The 27,595-nt window shown below is 55.7% G+C and overlaps 2 protein-coding genes across 3 annotated transcripts in view; one reads left to right on the top strand and one right to left on the bottom strand.

Annotated features, from left to right (window-relative positions):
* PGS1 (phosphatidylglycerophosphate synthase 1) overlaps positions 1-27,523 on the top strand; it is a gene marked incomplete at its 5' end in the record, with an annotated part of 39,301 nt that extends 11,778 nt beyond the window's left edge. Inside the window, 8 exons of the mRNA XM_079725334.1 lie at positions 266-343; positions 2,456-2,555; positions 3,357-3,546; positions 4,548-4,726; positions 6,737-7,258; positions 17,505-17,653; positions 22,073-22,201; positions 26,801-27,523. Coding sequence (XP_079581460.1) covers positions 266-343; positions 2,456-2,555; positions 3,357-3,546; positions 4,548-4,726; positions 6,737-7,258; positions 17,505-17,653; positions 22,073-22,192 — 1,338 coding nt within the window. The 3' untranslated portion in view covers positions 22,193-22,201; positions 26,801-27,523. The remainder of the gene's footprint in view (positions 1-265; positions 344-2,455; positions 2,556-3,356; positions 3,547-4,547; positions 4,727-6,736; positions 7,259-17,504; positions 17,654-22,072; positions 22,202-26,800) is intronic.
* DNAH17 (dynein axonemal heavy chain 17) overlaps positions 26,624-27,595 on the bottom strand; it is a gene marked incomplete at its 5' end in the record, with an annotated part of 109,903 nt that continues 108,931 nt past the window's right edge. For both annotated transcript variants that reach the window (XM_079725332.1, XM_079725333.1), the window contains one exon: positions 26,624-26,982. In XM_079725332.1, the coding sequence (XP_079581458.1) occupies positions 26,735-26,982 (248 nt within the window). In that variant the 3' untranslated portion in view covers positions 26,624-26,734. The remainder of the gene's footprint in view (positions 26,983-27,595) is intronic.

The following is a 27,595-nucleotide window of genomic DNA, read 5'->3' as shown; positions in this document are numbered from 1 at the left end:
CCTTCATTCTTTTCGTGGCTGTGCCATATCTTATAGCATGGCTAGATCATGTCTTCCTTTCAGGCTGAGTATTTTAAATTAGGGTTGTGGGTCCTTATCTGGTAGGTTACCACACACATTTGGGGCTTGCTTTAAATATTAATTGGTGAAGATACAGGATAGTTCAGCTTGGAGTGTTATTTGCCTCCAATACCAAAGGACTGTATCTTTCTCAGTGAACTGTGAAAATGGTGATTATGAATTTTGAATTGTTTCTTCTCTTCAGGGGCAGATAAAAGTAGCCAAGAGGCGGGTCGTGATGGCGTCCCTCTACCTGGGGACAGGTCCTTTGGAACAGGAACTGGTAAGGTTTAAGCAGGGGTGGTCCTACTGGCAGTAGTGAGTCACCCTAAAGCCTCGGGCTGCGCAGAGCCGTGGAGCTGGGGTGGAGCCGCCCTTCTCGGCCTGCGTCTCAGGCCAGGTTTTGTTCTTGTTGCCCCAGATTCTGGGCACATCAGGAGGATCAGCCAGGGGTGCAGGGAGATGTGATCCTGGGCCTTCTGACCTCGCTGGCCCGTGTCGTCCTCACCCTGCACAGGGGCCGTAGGCCGTCTGTCTGCCAAGCTGGGGCTCCGAGAATTGTGACCCGCAGGCCAAATCTGGCCACCGCCTATTTATGTGTGGCCTATGGGCTAAGGATGGTGTTCACATTTTCTTTTTTTTAAATTAATTAATTAATTAATTTATTTTTGGCTGCGTTGAGTCTTTGTTGCTGCGCGCGGGCTTTCTCTAGTTGCAGCGAGTGGGGGCTACTCTTCCTTGTGGTGCGTGGGCTTCTCATTGTGGTGGCTTCTCTCTTTTTTAAAAAATAAATTTATTTATTTATTTAATTTTCGGCTGCGTTGGGTCTTTGTTGCTGTGCTCAGGCTTTCTCTAGTTGTGGTGAGCGGGGGCTGCTCTTCATTGTGGTGCGTGGGCTTCTCATTGCAGTGGCTTCTCTTGTTGCGGAGCACTGGCTCTAGGCACGCGGGCTTCAGTAGTCATGGCTCGCGGGCTCTAGAGTGCAGGCTCAGTAGTTGTGGCGCACGGGCTTAGTTGCTCTGCCCGTGTGCCACAACTACTGAGCCTGTGCTCTAGAGCCCGCAAGCCACGACTACTGAAGCCCGTACACCTAGATCTTCCCCCATGTGGGATCTTCCTGGACCAGGGCTCAAACCTGTTTCCTCTGCTTTACATTTTCAATGTTTGGCAAAAGATAAAAGAGGAGTAGTAATTGCGTCACATGAAAAGCATGTGAAATTCAGATTTCTGTGTCCATAAATAAAGCTTTATTGGAACATAGTGACTCTCATTAATTTTTGTTTTGTCTATGGCTGCTTTCTTGCTACAGTGGCTGAACTGAGTAACTGTGACAGGGACCATCTGACCTGCAAAGCCCAAGATATTTATTATCTGGTCCTTTATAGAGAAGGCTTTCTGAGTCTGTATTAGACAGAGGAACCAGCATTGCAGGTCGAGCTGGCCGTTGCTTTTGCCCAGGGCTGGTGTCGGGTGCGGGTCTGCGGCCAGCCTGGCTCCACCTAGACTTGCTGTCATGCCGTGCTTGTCCCTTCCAACGAGACATGCGGGGCTGGGAAGGAGCAGACGTCACCCGTTGTGCAGCGGGTGCTTCCTGTAGGACGAGCCCAGCGCAGAATCTGTAGGTTGAGCTGAAGTGAGTGTGAATGAGGTCGTTGTGTTGTCGGAGTCCCTGGATGGCTTTCTACTCTGAGGGAGTGAGATGGACCCTTGCCCGTGGCAAGTGTTGTTTCTTGGTTTGCCTTGTTCAGAAACCCCCAGGGCATAGCTGGAAGAGAACAGGGACTGTGTAGGGGCGAGGGGGAAGGGTGGGGGGCAGGAGAGAGCCCACCCCTTCCCTTCCTGTCTGAGGAAAGGCTGCCCCGCTTTCAGGACGTGCTCTTAGCTGCCAGCTTGGGAAGCGTGTTTGTTCTCCTGGGAGAAGAATGCCACGTCCAGCCTGTGGAGAGTGGCAGTGGGCAGGTTGTGTCTTGGATTTGTTCATTCAGCAAATATTTACCGAGTGCTGTCCGTGTGTGGGGTGCTGTTTGTTGTGTGCCTGTAAGGATGATCCATTGGAACGTGTGTGGGAGCTGGTGTCTTAGTGTTTTCAAGAGCGGCGAGGTCCAGACCCTTGGGCACCGCGTCCCTGACCCCCAGAGCCCTCATCCTGCCAGGCCCGGGCCGCAGACGCCGTGTCTTCGGATTACGGTTCCCGCGGTGGCCTCAGGCGAAGAGGTTCTGCAGCGTTGGCTTCTGGGCAAGCGTGGCTGGTGTGTGCGTGTACGTGCTTGTGTATATGTGTGTGTGTTCAAAGAGGACCGTGGGGGCATTTGCTGACAGGTTGGTTCATTTCTTTAATATATAACCATCTTTTCAGATCTTTCATCTCTGTTCTTTTGGGGTCTTTTCTTGGCAGGTGGATTGCCTGGAAAGCACTCTAGAAAAGTCACTCCAGGCGAAGTTTCCTTCCGACCTCAGGGTGTCCATTCTCTTAGACTTCACGCGGGGCTCAAGAGGTAGGTCTGACGCCCTCCCTGGCCCCCTGATTCTTCCTCGTTCAGGAAGAACGAGGAATTACACCCTCACTGCCCTGTCCTCAGCCAGCAGCAAGGCTATTTGAAGCCCATCTGGGCTGGCCCAGGACGGCCTGTCCGTCAGGATTCTGTCTGCGGCAAGTGACCGACAGTCCAAGTAAAAATGACTTTGGGAAAAAGAGGATTGTTTTGACTTCCACGTCTGACCTGGTTCGGGTGGGTCGTGATCTGGGGCTTGGACCTCGGGGCTGTCTTCATCCTCTGGCTCCTTGCGGCAGCCTCTGGCAGTCCCAGGCCCGTCTTGCCGCATCTTGTCTGTTGGAAGAGCGTCTGCTCCCCTCGCGGTCAGCCTGGAGCTCCTGCGCAGCCTGCCTCGGGCTCCGTGCCGGGGCTCCCAAGTGTGCTGACCGGCCCAGCCTGGGCCTGCGCGCCTCCCCAGAGCCGGGGTGGACAGAGCCATCTTCACCCAGAGCAGAAATGTGAGAGCGGGGCTGGATGGTGCCCCCGGGAGGAGACTGGGCGCAGTTACCAGGAGGCGGGTAGATGGGTGCTGTGGGGCTGGAAGAGCGGATGTCCGCTATGCGGGCTGCTCAGTCCTGCCCTGAGATGTGGTGGGTGTCCGGGTAGAAGCTGTCCTGGAGCCCCTCTGGCTGAAAACAGCCCCCGGCGGTCTGACTTGGACGGCTGCGCAGGCCCTTGGTGGGTGGCGCTGCACTGGCGAGCTGCGTGTTGTTCCTGGTGTGACTCTGCCGTCCTTTTCCTCCTGCTCGCCCGCATCTTCAGGAAGGAAGAACTCTCGCACGATGCTGCTCCCACTCCTGCAGAGGTTTCCAGAACAGGTCCGAGTGTCCCTCTTCCACACGCCTAACCTCCGTGGGCTCTTCCGGCTTCTCATCCCCGAGCGCTTCAACGAGACCATCGGCCTGCAGCACATCAAGGTGTACCTCTTCGACAACAGCGTCATCCTGAGCGGGTGAGGTGGCTCCCTTCTCTCGGGGTCTCCAGGGCAGAGACCAGCAGGACGCGGAGAAGGGAAGGTCCGTCCCTGCAAGCCTTCGAGGGCCTGCTGCTACGTGTTCAGTCTGGTTGCCTGGCCCTCCCGGCGTCTCCCCGGTGTCCTGTCTGCCACGGAAGCTGGAAGCCACGAAGGGCGACTGAAAGCTGGCCGTGGTTTACTGAGCCCTTACTCTGTGTTTGCTCCTGGGTGCGCCCCTCGTGTACTGTCTCAGCTCATGCTCGCTGTCACCCCGCGTGGTCTTTCCCTCACTTTGTACACAAGAAACCCGGGAGGACAAATAACTTTGTCAGGCAGGGCCGGGTGGGAATCCAAGCCCTTTGGGGGACACTGGGGCCGAGCCCGAGTGGTGCTTGGCTCTGTAAGTGTCCGCATCTCCTTTCGGTGGTCAGCTCGGTGAGGGGACGGCCTTGCGGTCGCTCCTCTGTGTCACCTTAGTGTCACTCTTGCCCACCTCTCGTGAGCAGCCAGGCTCAGTAGCTGTTTGTTTTATTTTATTTTATCTATTTATTTATTTATTTTTGGCCGCATTGGGTCTTCGTTGCTGCACGCGGGCTTTCTCTAGTTGCGACGAGCGGGGGCTGCTCTTTATTGCGGTGCGCAGGCTTCTCATTACAGTGGCTTCTCGTTGCGGAGCACAGGCTCTAGGCACGCGGGTTTCAGTAGTTGTGGCACGCAGGCTCAGTAGTTGTGGCTCGCGGGCTCTAGAGCACAGACTCAGTGGTTGTGGAGCACGGGCTTAGTTGCTCCGCGGCATGTGGGATCTTCCCCGAGCAGGGCTGGAACCCGTGTCCCCTGCATTGGCAGGTGGATTCCTAACCACTGTGCCCCCAGGGAAGCCCGTCAGTAGCTGTTTGTTAACTGGCTGCTGCTGCTGGTGCACCCTGAGACCGGGGTCACCAGCACTTGCTGTTGCACCCAATCTCCTGAGTCCTCACCTGCCGCTTTCCTCCCTGTAGCGCAAACCTGAGTGACTCCTACTTCACCAACCGGCAGGACCGCTACGTGTTCTTGCAGGACTGTCCTGAGATTGCGGACTTCTTCACGGAGTTGGTGGACGCGGTGGGGGACGTGTCCCTGCAGTTGCAGGGGGACGACACGGTGCAGGTGGTGGAGGGGATGGTGCATCCTTACAAAGGTAGGGTCCCGGGCTCCTCGGCCTCCTGAGCCTGGGGGTGGTGAGGGTGAGGAGGGCGCGCCTCTGGGGGCCTTGCCACGGGTTTAGGAGACTTGGGTGGCAGAGCCTTGTTCTGCTTTTGTCTTTGGAGCCAGACAGACGTGACTCACTGGCTATCGGTCATGCTCTGTGGGTGAGGGAGCCGCCGGGGAAGGTGGGATTGTGGGCTTCGGGTCTGGGTGCCCGTGGGAGTGAGCCGGGAGCCTGCCCTGCACTTACAGGAAGCGGCCTGCTAAATGGCCACCCCCCTCAGGGCCACCTCCCGTGACTCTGGAGCACAGAGGGTCTGTGGCTCTCGGCTCCATTGAGGTCTGCGGCCTCCTGCCTGGAACGTGAAATGGGAGAGTCCTCGATCCTGCTCACTGGAAACAGGCAAACCCTGGCAGCTAGCATTCCCGGGCTATTTGCATTCCTGTGATTCTTGTGGCCGTGGCTTCCTGGTGGCCTTTAAGGAGGGCTGCTGCTGAATTTGCAACCGTGTCAGCAATGTGGGGAACGGGTTAAACCTAGCCCATGTGAGGAGAAGAGCCAGAAAGGAAGCATCTGAGTGGGGATGTCTGGTGGGAACCCTGTCCCTGGGGCCTGGGGATCTGTGCACTGTGGAGCCAGCCCGTGATCTGTGTGCCTGCCCTGCCTGCTGCCACTACGCCTATGTGCTATAGAGTAGTATGATAATTACTATTATGTTTTAAATTTCAACAAGAAAAATTTATGGAAGTCTGTTTTCTCTTTTATTATATGAGTACCTACATAGTGTTCTCAATTTTACCCTCTGGCTCACAGAGCCTGAAATATTTACTGTCTGGCCCGTACAGGAAACACTGGCTGACCCCTGATCTAACTTAACAGGCCTGGCATGAATATGCAGAAAAAAGGGCCCCCATTCGGGGAAGAATTGAGAGTCAGCACGCTCAGAGGGCGTGGGGGGCTGGGCACAGCCGTGTCCGGGACCAGGGCAGCTCAAGAGAAGCAGTGAGTGAGCGGCCCCGGTGGTGGCCGCCGTCGGCTAGGAGGGATCCCCGCAAGCAGCAGTCCTTCTCTGGGCTGCTGCCCAGCCCTGGAAGGCACTCGGGCGTGTGCGCCTGTTCCCAGCCCAGAGCGCGTGAGGGGTGACCAGGACAGTCGTGCTGCCCGTCTCTCTCTTGTTGGTCAGCCGTGCCCAAGGCTTGCTATCCTGTCAGTTTTTTTCAGAGAATCAACTTCGGACAGTGTTGAAGTTCCCTGTTTTTATATTGTTGTTTTCTTTCTGTTAATTTCTGCTTTATATAACGTCCTTCCTTGTACTGTATTTTTTGGCTTTTCCTGTTGTTTTTCCTTCTAACTTCTTGAGTTGGATGCTTAGCTCATTAACTCTCTTATCATCTAGTGATAGAATTTAGACTCACTTCTTTTCCCTTCATTGTGTCCATGCAGCCACTTGTCACTGGTGTCCGTGTGGAAACAAGGCCCAGAGCTGCCCGTTCACCTCTGACCCTTGTGGCTCGCTCTCCTGCTCTCTGGTCAGACTTCAGCGTGTCTCTGTCGGACACATGTTCTTTCTGATGTGTAACATGCACGCTAGCCACGGGTGTGCAGCTTATGTGCGTGTTCATAGTGGGTTGGCTCCCAGAAGCCCCCTCGGGTCCCTATAGCCAGGCCTGAGCCCCCAGCGTGCCCGCTATCCTGACCACGGTCGCCCTCAACTAGTCTGGCCTGTTTTTGAACTTTTCGTAAGTGGATTGGTAGAGGCCTTTTCATTTCCCCCTGAGTGCAGGCTTCTTGTGGCAGGACCCTTTTCCGGGCATTTCTGTCCACAGGGGAGCCTCACATGGGCCTGGTGTCTTGTGCTCAATCGAGACGTGTTTGGTGAAGGATCAGTTGTGGCATCTGTGCTTGCCTGTCACGTGCCATGTGGTGTGTCTCCCGTGCTGAATGGGAGTCCAGAGCCTCCCTTCTCTGCTCCTGACTCCCCTTTGCCATGTCTCCCTCTAGGTGACCGGGCTGCGTATTGCAAGGCAGCCAATAAGAGGGTTATGGATGTGATCAACTCAGCCAGGACCCGCCAGCAGATGCTGCATGCCCAGACCTTCCACAGCAACTCCCTCTTAACCCAGGAAGACGCAGCAGCCGCTGGAGACCGGAGGCCAGCCCCAGACACCTGGATTTACCCATTGATCCAGATGAAGCCCTTTGAGATTCAGATAGATGAGATTGTCACTGAGACCCTGCTGACAGAGGCCGAGCGAGGCGCTAAGGTCTACCTCACCACCGGCTACTTCAACCTGACCCAGGCCTACATGGACCTGGTCTTGGGCACGCGAGCCGAGTACCAGATCCTGCTGGCCTCGCCGGAGGTGAACGGCTTCTTCGGGGCCAAGGGGGTGGCAGGTGCCATCCCGGCCGCCTACGTGCACATTGAGCGGCAGTTCTACAGTGAGGTGTGCAGCCTGGGGCAGCAGGAGCGGGTCCAGCTGCAGGAGTACTGGCGGAGGGGCTGGACGTTTCATGCCAAAGGTACGTGGCAGCCGGCTGGCCAGAGGACGGCCCCCATGCGGGACAGCCGGGGGATGGGGCAGTTGGCCCGCTTGTTAGCGCCCGTGGTGCCGGTGCCTGCCTGGTAGAGCCCTGCCCCTTCCCCCGTCTGTCTGCATGACAGCCCTGCGGGCGCATCACAGTCTTCGCATTTATGTGCATTTCAGTTATGCAAGATCTCTTCCCCAAGCTTGTAAACTCAGATCATTTGGGGGGCTGTTTTAAAAAATGTACACGTAAGCTCTCCCCTCAGGTAGATGAAAAGGCACGTGCTTTAGTCTTTCTGTGATCATCTGAGTTCTCCCGCATTGGCCCTGCCCTTCTTGGGGACAGAGAGGATTCGTTAGGGATCATTCATTTGGCATCAGCCCACTTTTTCAGTCCCTTCCTCACCAGTCCTGTTTTTTCCCCTATGTGCCAAACCTTCGTGTTTTGTTTTTTTTTTTAATAGTTGAGAAAACTGAGGCTATCTACTTAGAATGTTTATATGTACAGGACTGCCCCAGGATGGGTCAGAGTGTGAATTGCATATTGTAATGGTCTCTCTTGTACAGTTGTGTGCATCCGTGGAGCAGCCCACATGTGGCACAATCCCAGGGGATAGCCACGATGTGAACAAACGGGTTTAGAACCCTGTGCCTTCTCCATGCCGAGGGCACCTGCCTCTCGAGTGTGACTGCTCCTTTCTGTGCTCCGGGAGACCCCATGGCCAACTCGGTTAGTCCTGTGTCTAAAGGAATAGTGGACAGCGTGGGGACCCCAAGCCCCGACTGAAGTGCCTGGCTTTCCTGACTTCTTGCTGGCGGTTCAGAGACCCATTTTGCTCCTGCGCTGGTCCTGGGGGCTTCCAGAGAGCCTGAGCGAGGCGGGAGGGGGATGGTGTTGTCACGGCCACTCATCTGTGTTGTTTAGACTTGAGGTCACTTTGAACCCTCAGGTTGGACTCTTGTTTCCTTAAACCATTGGTTTCCATCTGGAGGTATGCTAGGAAATCCCCCCAGGCCACCCTAGGTCTCCTGGGTCCAGCCCTCTGGGATTGGGTGGTTTCCACTTGCTACTGTGAGGCCTGCGTGCCTGCTCGGGCAGGTGGCACTGTCTGGTGTGGGAAGTGAGCTCTGCCATTGTACCGATCCTGGATGTGTCATGGGCTAAGCCCGGCCGGTGGTTAGGTGTCTCCAGGCAGGCAGGTCAGCCCACGGGGGTGTGGAAGGTATTTTAGGATTGGCTCTGTTACTTCTGAGAATAACAGTGGTGCCTGGGGTGGGGGTAGTGGAGACAGAGAGCTGGATAGTGGGAGGAGCTTTGAGCTCTGAGGGGACCTGTGTGCCTGGCGAGCTGCGCAGAGGCACATCGAGAGCGCTCGCTCCTCGTCTGCCCTGTGGCTGGGTCGGTGCGGGGGGTCCCTTGTCACTTTGGGGCCCCCAGCGTAGCCTGGCCCATCAGTTCTGAGTGTGCTGTGGGTTATTTCCGTGAAGCTGCGCTGATAAACGTGCAGTGACTCCCCAGTTACCGTTGAAACAGAAACACCCAACCGGCTTTTCCAGTGTCTCGCCTTTTCCCGGACTGGCGTGATCCAGCCGCTCCCTCCTGCCGCACGCCCGCCTGGGTGGAGCCCTGCCACCTGGCAGCTGGCTTAGTGGGGAAGGCCAGGAATCCCAGGGTGTGTGCAGTAGAGGGGGAGGGGGAGAGCACGACGGGGCATGTGGAGAGGGGCTTCTGCGCAGAAGACACCTCACCCTAACAGCAGGAGCCAAAGGTCAGACCACTCAGCGCTGAAATGAGAGGCCAGGCCCTTCCCTGCTTAGTGGCTGTGCTCGATAGTGGGGGGTCTTAAGTCAGCCCCCCTTTCTGGCTCATCTCTTGATGGTCACTTCCCCCAAAGCAACCTAGGACAAGGAGCAGGCAGCGCAGGTGGCGCTGGATTTGGACTGTGGAGTGGTGGACCAGCTACTGATTGCCTGCCCTGTGCAGGGGCCATGCTGGGTGCAAGCGGTGTGTCTGCATTTGGGCCCTGGAAAATTCTTCCCCATGGCTGAGTAGCCTATACTACAGTTCCCTTCCCCGGGCTCCTGCAGGGCAGGCCGGGGCTGATCGCGGCTTTTCCTGCTCCCAGAAGCCCTTGGGCGATGAGGGGGAATGGGGACACCGTGTTCCTGCTTCCAGATCCTTGCCCTCCGAGAGCGCTGTCAGCGCCGCACGCCTCTGGGAGTCAGGCACCCCCAGGCTCTGGGTCCTGACTATGTGTTGAACCTGCTGGTGGCCTCGTGTGAGGCGATGCAGGAAAGCTGCGCTCGGTCCAGGCCTGTGGACGCTGGCAGGCGGGGTGGGGAGAAACAGCCTTCTCGTGGGCAATGGCCACACCGGTCCACGGGTGCTAGTGGATAGCAGTGCAGTCTGGTGACGGGAGGCCCCGAGGGCTGGGGTGTACTCTTTGTTGTTTTCTGCTCACCGAGTGTCGCCAGGAACATGGAGCAGGGGTGCGTGCTCGGCTGGAGCAGCGCTGGCTCTGCCCAGTGGCCTGAGCGGAGGCCGCCTTACTGACTACTCTGTTGATTCCTAGCAGACTTGAATATATATCCCATTTTAATAAGTTGAGCTGCTTCAAAGAACCAGAGGGACCTTCCACTCTTTAAAGGCATGTACTAGAGACCCCTTTGGCAATGTGGTCCCATCTGGTTAGTTTTTATTTGGAGTTTTGCAAAGGGCGCGTATTTGATATGCCAAGGAGACCTTGGGTAAGCATGATGTGGTGGAGAGGTTACCAGGATGGGAGTCTCGAAGCCTGGTTCTCAGCCCAAATTTGCCTTTGGCACAAGTGGAGGGACCAGGTTCAACTTCCGTGTCAACTGGGGCGATGGCTTTGGATTGTACTCAGGAGGGAATGGTGACATGCATGCGTTGGAGTTTCTGTGAAATGACCATGCGGTTCATGGGCGAGGAGTGGAGTCCCAGGGGTGGTGGCGGGGACGCCGTGCGTGGCGTTGGAGGGCTGGGGCCCCTGGCGAGGAGAGCCATCGTCCTCACCTGTAGCTTTGTTGCTGATCTCCCTGTGGCTCAGTGAAGGGCGACACTGAACCCGAAAGTCTTATTACCAGCATCTGCTTGGCCTCAGGAGGGCTTTGGGGGTGTGGGAGGGTAGGGGTCCACCTTCGACATCCGTCAGTTGGCAGCTCTTCTGGTTGATGGTTTGTCAGCTTCCTGTTGCCCGGCCTTCGTTCCTCACCTGGTGGGTGAGGTCAGACAGGGTTCTGGGAGTGGGGGAGCATTCCGACCTAATGGGGAGCACCACCAGCTTAGCTGGAGTTTAAAGACTTAGTTTTTTTAGATCAGTGTTAGGTGCACAGCAAAACTGAGAGGAAGGTACAGAGAGTTCCCGTGTTCTCCCTGCCCCCCAACACATGTACAGCCCCCCCACTACATTTATTATAATTGATGAACCCAGAGACGCGTGATTGTCACCCCGAGTCCACAGTTTACATCAGCGTTCATCTTGGTGGTGTACGTTCTGTGGGTTTGGACAAATGTACAGAGTAGTTTAGTTTCGCTACCCTAAAATCCCTCTGTGCTCTTTTTTTGTTTGTTTGTTTTTTAATAAATTTATTTTACTTGTTTATTTTTGGCTGTGTTGGGTCTTTGTTGCTGCGCATGGGCTTTCTCTAGTTGTGGTGAGTGGGGGCTACTCTTCGTTGCTGCATGCGGGCTTCTCATTGTGGTGGCTTCTCTCATTGCAGAGCACGGGCTCTAGGCGCGCGGGCTTCAGTAGTTGTGGCCCGTGGGCTCAGTAGTTGTGGCATGCAGGCTCTAGAGCGCAGGCTCAGTAGTTGTGGCGCACGGGCTTAGTTGCTCTGCGGCATGTGGGATCTTCCAGGACCAGGGCTCATACCTGTGTCCCCTGCATTGGTGGGTGGGTTGTTAACCCCTGTGCCACCAGGGGACACCCCCGCTCTGTGTTCTTGTGCTCTGCCTATCTCCCTCCCAACCCCCAGCCTCCGCCCTGGGCAACCGTATATATTTTTTTTTATTGTCTCCATAGTTTTGCCGTTTCCAGAATATTATATAGTTGGAATCATACAGCCTGAAGCCTTTTCAGATGGGCTTCTTTCACTTGCCATGCATTGAAGTTTCCTCCACGTCTATTCATGGCTTGATAGGTCATTTCTTCTTAGCGCTGAATGTATTCCATTGTATGGATGGACCATGGTTTATCCTCTCGCTTACTGAACAACATCTCAGTTGCTTCCAGGGGTTCCCCTTTTAAACTTGATCCTGGTTGAGAGTAGGGTACAGGGGACCAGAAGCAGGATGGCTGTGTCAGCGGTTGTGCGTGCTGTGTCTACCTTGTGCCGATGAACTAACCTCTTTAGGGCTTGGAGAGGCAGCAACTTCAGGGGAGTCTGAGTGAGTATGAAGTGAGGCAAACCTAGTTCTCGCATCTTCCTAGCTTTCTGCTCCATGGAGAGGAGGGGGCTGAGAGGTGGTGTATGCACCATCATGGGATTTCTTGCTGTGAGAGCAAGGGCCACATCCATGCTGGGGGACGTGGGCTCTGCCTGCTGTTGAGATGTTGACTTTGGTTTCGTCTGGATGCAATATTCCAGCATTAACAGCACGATGTGTGTGGCGAGGGCGGGGCAGGGCCACTGGATTAAGAGATTTCTGGCTCCTGCTGACAGAGGAACCTGTTAATGATTGTGAGAATTGTCACTATTTTTACTGCCTTCCCGATAGGCCACTTGGCATGGCGCCCAAAGGTGAACTTGTAGTGAGAACCAGGGCAGCTCCACCCTGTTTGTGGGGCCCACGTGAGGCAGTTCTCACCTGGGGATGGGGGTGTGCCTGGGCCAGTGCTGCTCACCTTGGACCGAGCAGGCACCAGCCTCCGGGCCTCTTGGAGTGTTTTGGTTCTGTTCTGGCCTCAGAATAGGTGATGCTTATTCATTCATCTGAGGTTAGGACTGTGATGTCTTCTGTTCCCTCTTGTTTTTACAGGGATCTGAGAGCCCTCTGAAATTTACTGCAGAATATGGTGGGGGGAGGAGAGGGAGGGGTGCATAATTTTGAATTTTTCGTGGAGAGATGCTCAGAGAAGGTCTCTAACCTGAAATGTTCACGTGCTCCTGCTGTAGAACCCAAGGCCTTTTTATACTTAATCATTTGTTGGAAGAGGTGTTTGTTTTTTTTTTGGTGATACGCGGGCCTCTCACTGTTGTGGCCTCTCCCATTGCGGAGCACAGGCTCCGGATGCGCATGCCCAGCGGCCATGGCTCACGGGCCCAGCCGCTCCGCGGCATGTGGGATCTTCCCGGACCGGGGCACGAACCCGTGTCCCCTGCATTGGCAGGCGGACTCTCAACCACTGCGCCACCAGGGAAGCCCCGGAAGAGGTGTTTTTTTTGTGTGTGTGTGTGTTTTGCGGTACGCAGGCCTCTCACTGTTGTGGCCTCTCCCATTGCGGAGCACAGGCTCCGGATGCGCATGCTCAGCGGCCATGGCTCCCGGGCCCAGCCGCTCCGCGGCATGTGGGATCTTCCCGGACTGGGGCACGAACCCGTGTCCCCTGCATCGGCAGGCGGACTCTCAACCACTGCGCCACCAGGGAAGCCCTGGAAGAGGTGTTTTTATCCACATTTTATTTATTTTGTTCAAACAAGTATTTATTGAGGGCCTGCTATGTGCCAGGCAGCATTCAGGGCATTGGGGATAAATCACTGGGGACTAGACTAACTCCCTGCCCTCATAAGGTGTAGGTTACTGGGAAGCAGATAATAAGTGGATGAATCTATCCAAATACAATGTCAGGTCGTGGAAAGGGCTTTGAAGAAGACCAGAGCAGGCGGGGGCTCCAGGTGAATGGCGGTCTGTTAGATGGGGGTCAGGGAGGGCCTCTCTGAGGAGGTGACACTGAGCAGAGACCCCCGGGCAGGAGAGGTCTGGGCAGAGGGAACAGAAGCGTGGAGCCCCGAGGCTACACTAGGCTTGAAGGACACCCCCTGGGCCAGGGTGGTCAGAGTGGAGGATGGGCACTGAGGTTGGAAGGGGCTTGGAGGCCAGGGTGAGCCAGGGCTGCAGGCAGCCTGGGACTATCTGGTTTACCCTTCAGCATGATGCTGGGACTGTGAAGGACCGTCGGCGCGAGCAGAGCGGAAGCAGGTGTCTCTCTCCCTAAAGAGGAGGCCAGGGCGTGGGGCAGGATGTCTCATTGCAGAGCTGGGAGGCAGCGGAAGTTGCTGGCCTCCAAGTCCAGTCATCTCTGTACCCACGGCATGCTCCCTTTGTGGTGAGACCCGCTGTCCCCGGTGCTGAAGTTCAGTGCCCGCCCCCCCTACCACCCACCCCCGCAAAGGCACTTTCTCCCCCGCTGTGCTGTCCTTGCTGCTGCAGAGTCTCTCCCTGATCCACTGGTTCCAGGAATGCTGGAGGTGTTGGGCCCAAAGGTCGGGCCCTGGGATGAGGACTTGGGGCTTGATAACAGGTTTATGGCCGGGCTGGGAAGTGCTGTGTTTCCCGACAGTGAGTCCCTGCCCGGCAGTCTCACCCTTTGTGTGTGTGTGTTCACCCCGACATCCTGAGTGGCGTGTGTGTCTGGCTGGAGGTTCTGACGGCTCGGGAGCTTCAAAGGGCCTTTTGGGGGGGTGGTGCGTTCCCCTCCCTGAGTGAGAGTCTCCCAGTTGTCTCTAGGGCACAGACCAATAGCTGAAAACTCCTGACTTGGTGATCTTCTGTCTAGAAGGACTCTTGTTCATAGCAGCCCCCCTGTCCCGGGCTCTCTGAGGCTGTGGGCATCGTGTGGAGCTGCTGGTGGCACCACGTGGCATCCCCCTCTGGCTTCCCACGCTGCACTAAGCCCCGCCCCATCACGGCACGCCAAAGGGTGGCCGTTGCGCCATTTATGGTCTTTATTTTCTTTTTGATGGAGAAAGACCGTGCAAATGAGTCTACAGGGGAGGTTGGTTGGGTGATTGCAGGCCTCACCAAAGTGGTCAGTAGGTAAAAAAGCACTGCCTCTTTAATCCAAGCACTCACCTGAAGTCCACCCTGGGCCAGAGCAGAAAGAAGCTGAGGGAGGCAGAGGTGGCAGGGAAGAGAGAAAAGAGAAGAAATAGGTGTATGTCGTACATAACCAACAGGGTTGATGCTGCCCCACGGAGCAGAGACTGGTTCTTGGGGAGGGTGCTGAAAAAGTCTTCAGCGGGGCTAAAAAGCTCCTTCAGGGATCAGGAATGAAAACAGGTTGAGAAGCAGTGGTCCATACTGGGGAGCTGCGGGCCAGGCTGAGATGGGCTGCCTGGCTCTGATGGCTGACGCATAGGTTGCCTTGAGAGGGAGTGGTCTGCGTTTAGGCAGATTTTACAAATAAGTACGTGTAAGACCAGGCCCTTCCCACCTTCCCTGCCAGACCCTGTGGTCTGGGAGCCTTGGAGGGACACAGGGTCATGGTGGCAAGTGATTTACACCAGCCTAATCCCACGTCACCCATGTGGGTGTTGGGCCTCCCTAGTCCTGGCTCTCACCTGTCCCCTCTCTGAGTGGGCTTGGGCAAGCCAGCTGGACAGGTAGCACCAAGCAGACCCAGTGTCTTTTTTTTTTTTTTTTTTTGCGGTACACGGGCCTCTCACTGTTGTGGCCTCTCCCGTTGTGGAGCACAGACTCTGGACACGCAGGCTCAGCGGCCATGGCTCACAGGCCCAGCCGCTCCGCGGCATGTGGGATCTTCCCGGACCGGGGCACGAACCCATGTCCCCTGCATCAGCAGGCGGACTCTCAACCACTGCGCCACCAGGGAAGCCCCCCAGTGTCTTTAAGGGGCCAATCTTGGCATCAGAAGAGTTGGAACAGGGAATTCCCCGGTAGTCCAATGGTTAGGACTCCGAGCTTCCACTGCAGGGGGCACGGGTTTGATCCCTGGTTGGGGAACTAAGATCCTGCAAGCCGCGTGGTGCAGCCAAAAAAAATATATGAAATAATAAAATACATTGAATAAAAGAAGAGTTGGAACAGTAACAACAGGTGGAGATCTCGCCTTGTCCCGCCCAGCCCTGGGCTTATGGAGGGCTGGGGCAGGGCGGCTGAGCCTAGTGCAGATGGAGGGCCTTTACTGCAGAGAAGGAGGCTCGGACCTCCCTGGGCATCTGGAGCAGAGTGCCAGGGCCAGCCTGCCCACCCGCGTGGTCTGGCCGCGTGCTAAGGTGAGCCACACGGTTGCTTACATGCAGCGGCCCAGCGGAGCGGGCTGCAGTTGATCGAGCGATACACACGGGCAAGCAGTGGCTTTGATGTGGCCCCTGCGTGTGTGTGTGTTGGGGGGGGTGGCAGACGTATTACAGGAACAGGCAGCAGAGAGTCATCACCTCTTACCCAAGACGTTCTTGGAAATGCTCCTGGTCTGAGTGAGAATTAGGAAATGGCCTTCTATTTTAGGAGTGTGGTGTGTGTTACATGTTGTTGATTTGCTTGCGTTGCTCCTGCGTGCCTGTGTGCCCTTTGAAAGGGTCATGTTGGCAGGGGAGAGACCCGTGGTGGTGGGAGGGTGCGAGGAGGCCGGCCCTGTGCGGGGTGGCCTGCAGAGAAGCCTAGGACTGACGTGGCCACACTGGGTGTCCTGGCCTGGGCGCTCTTGGTGCAGCGTGGAGGGAAAGATAGAGGCCAGATGCAAGCCTGGGCTCGCTGTAGGAGGAAGGAAGTCTGGGCAGCAGATGTCCTTGAGAGGTTAGGTTTGGGGAATAGTCTTTTTAGGAGAAGTAGTCCTTATGGGGCCTGGAACTCGGAGGGGATGGAATGGGGTGCAAAGCAGAGGACCTGCCTGCTGTGTTTCAGGTGACATGTAGGATTCTGAGAGAATCCATCACCTTCATTACAGAGATGTCACCGTGGTGTCAGAGATGGCGAGTTCCCAGTGCTGGGGGAGGGTGGCGGGCAAGGCAGGAGCCACTACCACATGGCTGCTCACACCGAGCCCTGCTTTTTCCTCTGTCTGTGGTATTAACTGGCTCATTTTCTAGCAAAAAAGGGGGAAGCAGTGTTCTCTGGGGTGGGACTGAAACGGACAGGGCCTCCCAGGTTCTCTCGTGTGCTGGCCTCTCGTGACCTTTCGTCTGTCTGTTTGGCCTAAAGCCCCGAGCCCCCAGCAGGCTCATTTCTGGCGCCCTGGTGGGCTTCACAGTCAGCAGTCTGAGCGAGGGAGAGTCGAGTGGCCCTGGGGAGGCAGGGCCCAGCTCGTCTTCAGGTAGATGCAGCAGGTAGATGCAGCAGTGGAGTAACCTGAGCTCTGTTTTCAGGCTGGGGCTCTATCGGCTGTCCCCCGCCCCAAAACCCTCTTAAAGGGCCCGTGCTGGGCTGCTCCTCCCCTTGCAGGGACCCTTAATAGCTCGGTCAGACCTAGGCTCCACCTTAAGAGATTTGGGACAAAATCCCATAGGAGCCCAGACATCGAGAGCTCTGACTCAGGGGCCCACGGAGCGCTCCTCTGGGAGGAGGTGGGAGCTGGACCAGTCCCCTCGCATCTCTGCCCTCTGCTCTTGCAAGGGTTTTGGTGGGGGCATCCTCACGCCAGTTCTAGGAGGAAGGACAGATGCCCTCCACCCCACAGGCTGCTTACGGCCTGCTTTGCCATGTAACCCGCTCTTAAACCCAGTCCTTTGTCACCCCGTAACCGCCCCACGTCTGCTGGCTTGGGTGAAAGCATCTCTGTTCCCGAGCCCACAGGTCAGCTGGCTTCTTTCCTGAAGCAGGTGTGACCTGAGCTCTGCTGGGCCGCTTTCCCTCCGGGCCTGCGGAAGGACATGGGAGGCTGGATGGTGGCCAGGACGTGGCTGAGGCAGTTCAGAGAGCAGGGATTAGAGGTCCTGCGCTCTCTGGGAGGGGCTCTGGTAGCATCGCGGGGTGGGTGGGGGTGAGAACAGAGCCTGAGCATGGGCATCACCAGGGTCCTTTTAAGAACCCACTTCTCGCCCTGTCGGGAAAAGAGGCCACAGCGTGCCATGCGGCGGAAAGGGGAGCCGTCCCAGTGAGCGTCCCTAGTGCCGGGCTGCCCCGCAGACACTGCGGTCCCTGTGCCTCCTGGCAGCACCCTGGGCTGGGCAGACGTGGCCCCAGCTTAGCCCATCCCCTCGGTGTCTTGTTCACGCAAACCCCGTGGGGGGCTGCTTTCCTCTTAGGTTGGAGCGCGACTGGAGAGGCTATGGCAGCTGCTGTGCTCACTTCCTGTCTGCACGTTTCCTTTTCCCTGCAGGCCTCTGGCTGTACCTGGCAGGGAGCAGCCTGCCCTGTCTCACGTTGATTGGCTCTCCTAATTTTGGGTACAGGTCAGTTCACCGGGACCTGGAGGCCCAGATCGCCATTGTGACGGAGAGCCGGGCCCTGCAGCAGCAGCTTCACCAGGTTGGTTGGGGCAGGTGGGACCTCCCCGGGGGGGTGGGGGCGGCATAGCTGGGTGCCAGGTCCCCGAGGGCTGCCTCTGCCGTCCTCTCCTGCCGGGGGCTGAGCAGAGTGGGAAAGAACCGGGGTCCTCTCGCGTGTCCTGGTGGCCGGTCCTGAGGGACACCTGCCGCAGGGCTGTCCTTTGAAGCCCGGGCCCTTCTGCCTCCAGCCCGGGGCTCGCTCTTGCCCTGTAGGGGCTCCCCCCACCCCCACCCCTTACATCCTGGAGGACATTTTCTTTCCCTGCACGGGAAGAGAACACTGTTCTCACTGGCATGTGAATACAGCGCTGGTTCCCAACCTCTTCTGAGACTGCGGATCAACTATGAGAGGGGGTAAGGAGCCAGGGTTACACAGGACCTGGGTCCGTTAGGGAAGAGCCTCAAGTGGCCTCGGTCATTTCTGATGAAGACCCTCCCCAGGAGGTGCTTCAGAGCCGGGGGAGGGAGAGGCAGGAGGCAGGGTTGCCACCCAGGCGGAAGGGGCACGCAGGAAGCCAGAATCTCTGCACGTGGAGACAGAGAACCTGGAAAAAAGAGCCAAACCTTAGAATGAACTTAGAGGCCCGTGCAGGCAGAGGTGGTTCATGGGGAGCTGAGCCATCGCGAGCGCTCTGACAGTCCCGCTCACAGATTTCTGTCTGTGCCCTTGAGTCGGCATGCACGATCCTGTTGCGCCGAGGACTTGAATTCTATTTATTTTAGTTCAGATTGTTTCACTTGGTAATGATCTGGTTTGGGATTGACCTACAGAGGAGATGGTGGAGGGACTGCTCAGAGGTGTGCCTGGCCAGGCGCAGGGGCCCCGTGTGGCATGTTTGTGGGGGCCGGTGGTGGGCGGGACGCAGTGGAAGGCTGTGGCTGCCTCGCCTCCTGCCCGTGTCGGGGGACGGAGGTTGGGCGAGGCAGGCCCCTGTTTCCAAGGTGTCTTGGAATTTCTGTGTTGTTTTTGTCACGCTCCTAGTTGTAATGGGATTTCTTTCCTTACAGTTATGAGAGGGGAAGGCAGGCATTTTTCTTGAGAGCAGGGACCTGGAGCCCGAGAGAACACAGAACTTGCCTTGTCCGGCTCGGTGGGCGCGTTACGTGGCCCACCAAGGACCTCTCGCTCCCCTGGGAAGAGACTTCCCGGCACGGCTCACGGGAGAGCGGCCCCTTCTTCTGAGGTGGGGCTGGAGAGTCCCGGGGGACGGGACCCTGAGCCTCTGCTGCCGGCTGCTGGAAACCCACGGTCAGGTCGGGGAGGGGGTACAGGGGAGAGCGCCCTTTGCTCCCCGGGATAGGAACGTGGCAGTGACTCCCCAAGGGGCAGCGGTCTCGGCCTCCTTTCGTGATGGTCTTTCTGTTTAAAGTCGAGAATAACTGAAAGTTAGTGCTTCTGTGTGAATCTTCGCATTTGAGCACCTGCAGCAGTGCTGATGAACTTTCGAGAATGCAAGCACAGCACCTGTGTATGTGAAACCTAGGTGATCCTTTGGGCTCACAAATTTGTGACCTTGACAACAAAGCCTTTCCAGGGAAGGTGCCAGCTTCCCTCCTGAGTCATGGGAATGTAGATAACACTGCCGTAGGCCAGCCCTCAGAAGCATATAGACTGAGTTAAGCTTTTATTCTTGTGTTTGGGAACTACTGTTGCGAAATTGTTGGAGCCTTTGTTGATGGACGAGGAAATGGTAACTGCCTTGTTCCCTGGGATCTGCCTCCTGCGATCTGGGAATCTTGTCAGTGACTGAGTGGGGCCTTGGTGCCGGGAAGGACTTCACGACCAAGGCCGAGAGGAAGTGGCAGCGGTCGGGCTCTGGGTGGCCAGCGGGAGAATCTGATCTCCTCAGCAGATCACAGATGCTATGGTGAGGCTTCCAGCAAATGACCGAGGAGGTTCCAATAGGGGCCGGCCGGCCTCAGAGCGGGCTGGGTTGAGAGGAACAGTGGGGTCTCCTGGACTTTCGCCTCGGTTGCTGAGAGCCGGGTTTCCTCAGACGGTAGCGAGTGGTCAGTGTGAACGTGGCCTCTGGCGAGGACCAGGTCTCTGTGGGTCTGGACTGATTTGGGGGAGCAAGTCTCTGCCCAGGGTCCCGGTGCTGGCCGCTCTCCCCCACTTCCTGAGTAAGGGGACTGAACCCACATCCTGGATCTTGAGAAAAGCTAGGCCGGTTGTGGTCAGGAGCTGCTTTCCCAAATGACATATTTGGGATATTTTGTTTTTCTTCCCAAACCTGAATCCCAGCGGCTTTTGATGGTGGGAGGGTGGCAGTTCATGCCACTGCAGTCCTTCCTTTCTTTAGAGGCACGTTGATTTCTGTGCCTTTGAAATGCAAAAATGCATTTCTGGATAACTCCACCTGTGTATTTATATACTGGGACTGCAGCCACCCTCTGGAGAGGCCCATACGGTGCCCGATGCTGGGACTGCCCAGCCACACAACCTTCCCCGAGCCCAGAAAGTCCCTGAAACCCCGGCTGCCCGGGTCCCTGCTCTCAGAAGCTGCCTCTGGAGTCCTCCTGGGGATCCAGGGAAGGGCCCTGTTCATGTCACACTGGGCACCGGAGTGGGGAGATATTTTTATCCGAATCCGAAGTCCCTCCCTTCACTTAGTACGTACAATAAAAACTGAAAGCTTCCTGGTTTTGTTCAGAGGACACGGTTTACCACTTGTGACCTAAGAAAGACTCCCTTGAACAGCATTGTAACCTTGACCAGCTGACTTCCTTCTCCATCCCCGTGTGGAGTCTGTGAGGAAACTTAAGTGTTTCTGGTAATTTAATTGAAATCTTGGCTGTGTATTCATTGGAAAACATAAAGCTGGAGCCGGGTCTTTGGAGACTTCTGCAAAGCAGCCCCCCGAGACCGAGGCTGGCTCCTCCATGAGGCCCATCCAGCCGTGGTCAGCGGGCGGCCGGCAAAGTCTGCTCAGACCTGAAGCGCCAGGGACCCCGGCCCTGGGAGTACCACTCACAAGGGAGTGAGCACAAAAACTGTGCAGGAAGATGTGAAGTCGGGCACTAGATTTCCCCAGCCCGTGACGGGAAGAGCTGTGGACAGATTCTGTAATGTCCAGGAGGGCGCGGTGTCCTTCATCCCCTGTCCTCCCTGGGGAGGGACGTGGCTTCCATTCCTGTGTCCAGCTCCCAGTGGGATGGTGCGGTGGCATCCACTGTCCCCTTGGGGCTCCTGGTCCCGCAGTGGACAGGGTGTTTGCAAAGCCAGCGTTGGGGGATCCTCACCATAGTGTGGGTAAAGTCAGTATTTTATAGATTAAAGGGACACAAGGTTCAGAGAGGGATGTCACCACTCCTGGTGGTGGACACAGAATCACATCCCCTGACTGCTGCCTTTTGCCCTTTGAAAGCTTCGATACCTTATTAGGGAAACACAGCACTTGTAGGGTGTAATGTTTTAAAAAGAGACAGTTTCTCCTCTCAAAGATTCTAAACACAATTTAAGACGAGGCTTATATCAGTGTTTTTTAACCTGTTTTTAAATATGTAAGTAATAGTCGTTCATTGTAAGAATCGAGAAAAGTTACAGGACGCTATAACCCTTTCGTCCAGAGAGAGTCACTGAAATCGCTTTGATTGCTCCTGTCTGTCTTGTTCTGTGTGCATATGGAGAGGTGTAACTTGTTTTTTTCTTCTTAACGAAAGTAGGATTATATTGTGTATGTTAACTCATATCCAGTGTCTTTCACTTAATATATTTGCACTTTCCCATATGGTTAAGTAAATGTTTTTCTAGAGTATGATTATCTTATGGTGAATGCTGATTTGTCTTGTGTGTTTATTATATTTAATTAGCTGGTTGGTGGACATTTAGGGGGTTTCCAGGTTTTCTCTGTCATAAATGTTGGTGTGATAAATATCAGTACACAAAAATCTTAGTGCATAGTTATTTTCTTGGGACAAACTCTTGCAAGTGGAGCTTTTTAAGGCTTTTGGTACTTGTTGCCAAATTGCTCTACAGACAGATGATTCGCGCCCCCTTTCCATTCATTCCATCAGCAGTGTCCGAGAGTGCCTGTTCCCTCGGCCTTCATCAGCAGAGGGCGATGATGTTACAAAACAACTCTTTGCCAGTTTGAGAGAAGAAAAAACTGTGTCTCATTTAAAGAAAATCTCATTATTTTAATTGGCACTACCTCATTTAGTGAGGGCGAACTTTTAAATATTTTTTCCACCAGCTGTATTTCTTCAACTCTAAATTGCCTGTCCCACACACGTCTTGCTTGGTCTTAAAAATTGAAACACACTGGCTTCTTGGCTTTTCTAAGGAATGTGTACAGGGGCGACCTACGCTGGGGCCCCCATGGAGCCCCTGGGCCGGCAGGCTGCGTCACCTGGTGCTGGAGCCGACCCCTAACTCCTGTTTGTTCCTCTTCCCCAGGAGCAGGAGCAGCTCTACCTGAGGTCGGGCATGGTGTCCTCTGCCACCTTTGAGCAGCCGAGCCGGCAGGTGAAGCTGTGGGTGAAGATGGTGACTCCGCTGATTAAGAACTTCTTCTGAGAACAGCAGGTACTGACTACCGGGCCGGCCCAGTGCGGTTTCCCAGGGGGTCACTAGGGGTACAGGGGGCTCCCCCCAGTGGGGGTCCCCGGGGCCTCTCGCAGGGACTCCAGGGCCCTTTCGTCCTTTCTTGGTTACATGTCCAGGGGTGTATGTCTGGGCTCGTGGGTGGGTGTGGAGGTTTTGGAAGCCTGGTGCTAAGTGAGGCAGCCCTTCTACCTTCTGCCACGTCCTGGGGCTGTGGTGCGGTCAGCATTGTGGGGCCCGCTTATGCTCTCCCGTCCCCGGGGGCCGGAGGCGGCCCTGGCGTGAGGGCCTGGTGGCCACCGGGTACAGAGGTAGATTCTGCACCCCCTCCTCGCTGCTGAGCACGCCGTTCCGAAGGCAGTGGGAGCGGAGGGGCAGCGCTCTTGGTCGGGAGCGTCCTGGCTTGCTGCCCTGGGCCGCCGCAGCTGCCGGCATGAGAGGCCCCGGGGCTGCTGCCTCATCTCCCTGACGTTTCTGTGACGTGCGCTTACGGAGATGAGATGCTGTCGTGCTGGCAGCTGGTAGCAGGACGTGCTCCGCCTGCCCAGGAGCCTCCCCCTAGCGGCCGGGCCTCTGGCCGTGTCCCACGGGAGGACGAGACGAGGCCTCACCTGAGCTGCCCCTTGGCTGTTCGGACCCCGGGAGGCCGTCCAGGGTGCAGCTGCTGTCGGAGGTGGGGTCTCTCCTGAGTCACTCTGTGGGTTCCAGATCACTTTAGACCCTGACCTCCCCCCGTGTGGCCCCAGATGGGATCAGTCTCCCGGGTGAGATGTTCTGGGCCAGACTTTGCTGGTCCAGCCCACGCTAGGGGGTGGGGGGGGATGGGAATGGTTGGGCCTTTGGCCTGTGGGGAAGGGAGAGAGGAGGCGGGAGGACAAGGATAAAGGATTGAGCGGCCGAGCGTTGTCCGCGTTGGCACTGTGTGCGGCCCGCGGCCCCTGCGGCCTGGTACCATTGTTCTCTTTTCAGCCTCACTTTAAAAAATTTTATTGGTTTCATTTTTTCCTCAGCATTTTAATTACTTTAAATTTCATTCAGATAACCTGCGAATTTAGAGAGTAAAACCGACAGGCCAGCAAGATGCAGCGGCCCTTCCTTCCCCCTAGCAGCCACTTTTGACTCTTTTACCTGCTTCTTCTGGTATCTACCCGTGTGCTCCTGCGCCGCCCCCAGTGTCTCCAGGAGCAGATTTCAGAACCTCCCTGCCCAGTCCCCAGACCTTCAGGTCCTTGAACCTTGCCCAGAGAGAAGGCCTCGCAGCCCCAGGGCATGGCAGCTCATCCTTGGGGCTGGGGGCAGCAGACGGGATTCCATCCCTGCCCATCTGCTCTGGAGGCAGCTTCTCGTTGTCTCCCTCCAAAGGGCTGGTGGCTCCGATGGTGGCGTTCGTCCGTGGGTCCTGGGCGGCCGTGGCTGGCCTAGCCCGCGCCACCTTGCTGTGTGCGTGGGGCGCCGGGGGGCACCCCGTCAGACAGCGCGCCACAGCCCCTCCCCTGGGCCTGGGCAGATCTGCAGGCTGTCGTGGTGGGGAGTTGGGTGGAGCAGTGGCCACGCCACGCTGCCTGGGGGCAGCAGCCCATCAGTGAACACTGTTTGCCTCCAAACCAGTTATTAAATTGTCCTGTGGGACAGTGAGAGGAGGGAAGCCAAAAGAATGTGCCTGTGCCGGGGCACTGGGTTTCTGTTTGGAGAGAGGCTTTCAGTAAACAGTGTTTGCATTCCTGCAGATGCTGTGGGGCCAGAGTGAGCATTGTGAGCATTGTGCCGTGCCACGGCTGGGCTTGAGCAATCCGCGGCTGCCCCCTTTGCGAGCTGCTCGCTTTGTCTCTGCCGGTTGCCTTTGGGATGGTCCTGGGCGGGGCCCTCCCTCTTCCCCCGGGCACTCGCCCCAGCCAGGGCCCCTACCCTTCCACCCACCAGGACTGCTGCAGGCGTCACGGCACCTTTAGACGCAGCATAGCTTTTGTCCCAGGCTCTGTCTCCCCAAGGCTGGATTGCAACTCCAAGCAAGGTGAATCATCTTTCGCAAAGTTCGAAGAGAATTTTGTCATCTACCCACAATGTGTAGAGTGTGGAATAAATGTTTTATTTCAGGCTTTAGGCAAAACTGGAAAATCTCCCCATTTTGTGCTTATTACCAGGGATTAAAATGAGTTGCCTGGTGGCCACTGGCAGTTTTATGTCCTCCAGCAGAGTGGTGGCTCTCCTGGCCCTCCAGCCTGGACACAAAGGGCTACAGTGACCCCTCCTGGCCAGCAGAGGTGGTTGCCCGGTGGCCAGGCTCTGGGGGCAGGACTCCTGCCTTCCAAAGGGGTGGAGTCTCTAGGCCCCAGGAAGGGAGGATTTGAGGGGCATTTTTCCTTCTCCCTCTTAGCCCCACCAGGCCCCAGGATTGTTGTAAATTATTGGCCTTGGAGTTAGGGCTTCTAGGACCTCTTCTTCACCCATGGATTGGGTGAATACTTGGAAAAAAGTTTTCACAAAACTACTTCAGCATCAAGTTGAACTTAGAAGGAGGCCAGGTGTGGGGGGGTGCGGCGGGGTGGTGCTTGCTTTACTCTGCTTTGAAGCTAGAAAACACCGAGGTGCCAGCCTATGGGCCCCCGCTGCAGTCTGTGGGCCCTGCTAGCTGCCTTCCTGTACCCCTGGTTTTCTAGTTCATCATCGTCTCATTTTGTCTGCACCCATTACCTAGGTCCGTCAGATGGGGGCCTGTCCCTGCTGGCGTGCGTGCGTGTGTGTGTGTGTGTGTGTACACACCACCTCTCCTTAGCCCTGTCGCCCGTGCCCTGGCCTCCCTGTGCCCACTGCGGTGCTGCAGCGCTCAGCCCTGGGGCGCAGTGCCTGCAGATGGAAGTCAGGGTGTCTTGGCTGCTGAGCACCTGTCCCTCTTCTGCTGACTTGGGCTTTGTTTGTTCTTCATTTTCTAATTCTAATTAATTCCTAGATGGTGGGTTAGGTTGTTTGAGATTTTTCTTGTTTTGAGGTGGGCCTGTATCGCTATGAACTTCCCTCTTAGAGCTGGTTTTGCTGCATCCCATAGATGTTGGACAGTTGTGTTTTTATTTTTGTTTGTCTGGAAGTATTTTCTGATTTCCTTTTTGATTTCTTCATTAACCCATTGGTTTTTTTTTTTTTTTTGGTAGCATGTTGTTTAGTCTCCGTGTGTATGTATTTTTCCATTTTTCTTCCTAGAATTGCTTTCTAGTTTTATACTGTTGTGGTTGGAAAAAAATGCTTGATATAATTTCTGTACTCTTAAATCTGTCAAGTCTTGTTTTGTGGCCTAGCACATGATCCATCCTGGTGAATGTTCCATGTGCACTTGAAAAGAATGTGTATTCTTCTGCTTTTGGATGGAATGTGCTCTAGTTATCTATTAAGTCCAACTGACCTAATATGTCATTTGAGACTACTGTTTCCTTATTGACTTTCTGGATGATCTGTCCATTGATTTAAAGGGGTGTTAAAGTCCCTTGCTATTTTGTTGTTATTGTCAGTTTCTCCCTTTACATCTGTTAATATTTGCCTTATACATTTAGGTGCTTCTATATTAGGTGCATATATGTTTAATGAACGTTATATTGTCTTCTCGTATTGATCCCTTTATTGTTACATAATGCCCTTCTTTGTCTACTATTGTAGACTTTGTTTTAAAGTCTACTTTGTCTGGTGGCAGGAAGTGAGAACTGATGCGGGGGAGAAGGGAGGGAGACAACAGACAACGGACACGCTGCCCAGAACCAAGAGGGGACGACCGCTTATCGCAGCCTCCCGGGACACAGACGTGTTTAAAGTGGTCCCTCCTGCTCCCAGCAGTTTCAGAAAGTGGGCAGTTGACAGGGAAGCACTTGAGCTGTATGGAAATGGCCCCTCCGTGGAATAGTTTGCTTTTCAGAATTCTGGGGCAGGGAGGCGGCATTACCATAATCGAAGGAGGTTTTCTTGCTTGAGAGAAGGAATAGTGCTTTAGGGGACAGTGCCTGTGGCAGCGGCCGCTCCTGTTTGTACGGGAATGGAACACCCTGGCCCTTAGTGGTGGGTGTTTGCAGGTAGCATCAGGCAAGGGTGTGACTGCCTCCAGCTCTAACCCTACATGCCACCGGTGGGAAAAGATAAACCCAACTGACCCTGTGGGAAGTCAGGATTTGGGGGTTTGGTTCCTGGGATGCTCCCCTGGCTGCTGGGAATTGGGGCCTCACCCCCAAGCCTGTGCCAGGCCCCTGGTGGCCATCAGGCCGGCTCAAGTGAATCAGACAAACCTGGCTAAGTGGCTTCATTGTTTTAATCCAATCCACACCCCTCTCCCAGGCTGCCCTCCACCCTCTGGCTAGTCTAGATGTGCATGGTTATAAAGTGCCTCGATTATTTAGGAGAACAAAAAAGCAATCATCAGTTCCTGTGAAAGTAAGTGATAGTTGCAAGGCTGAGTTCCTAACTAACTGTAAATTTGAAGTTGCAGTCAGTACCTGGCCCCGGGCAGCATGGGCCTCGTGGCGGGACTCGGGGCTCCAGCTAGACCTGTAGGAGCAGCGCCACGGCTGCCAGGATCCACTTTGCTGCCTTCTCTTTGGTCTTCAGGTTAAAGGTCCAGACGTAGGTGGGGCCGCGGATGCGTGTTTTGTACACGGGACACTCATAGATGTTCTTGGTCTCCATGCGGTCCACAGGGATGGCCTTGATGAAGATGACGGGCATGGCCGGCGTCAGCTCTTTCAGCCGCGCTTCGGCGATGACTCCCGTCTGGGTGTCCCAGCGAGCTCCTGCAGGGACAGCACGGCCGAGGGTCAGGGTGGCCCAGGGTGAGGTGACTGGTTCCCAGTTCCCATCTGTCGTGCTGGCAGTGGGGGGCCTGGCTTGCACCCGCACCCCTGCAGGGATAGGCCAGGTGCCAGGGCCTGGACCGCACAGGGATTGTTGCAGGGGGCGCTGTAGGCAGAGGACGGGGTGGGGGTCGTGTGCACGGCGTGACTGCCTGTGTGTCTCGCTGTGCACCTCTGAGGGACAGATCAGCCCTAAAGCGCTGGGCTCCATTGTCTACGTGCCTGGTGGTTTCAGAGCCTCATGTGTCAGCCTTGTTCATTTCAGTGGCAGGAAATCATAACAACTCTAGCTGAAAATGACAGACTAAAGCTCCCTGCTTCCCTCCCTATGTAGCGACTGTCCTATGTGTACCTGCACAGTATAAATACGTATATGCACATAGAACTGTTATTGCCTTGAACCAGACTTATTTCTACTCACCCTATTTAATGATGCTTACATTTCCTGTCTGTAATTCCAAAATAAACATGGAGAACGGGTGCTGCTGTGCTTGTCTGGGTGATGTGGGCACGGGGCGGGGGTAAAGGGGTGACATCAGTCGCTAAGGAGGGT

This window comes from Hyperoodon ampullatus (genome assembly GCF_949752795.1).
Source record: "Hyperoodon ampullatus genome assembly, chromosome: 19".
Taxonomy (NCBI): Eukaryota; Metazoa; Chordata; class Mammalia; order Artiodactyla; family Ziphiidae; genus Hyperoodon; species Hyperoodon ampullatus.
Note: the sequence above shows the minus strand (reverse complement) of the source record. Positions and strands in the feature narration are given on the sequence as shown.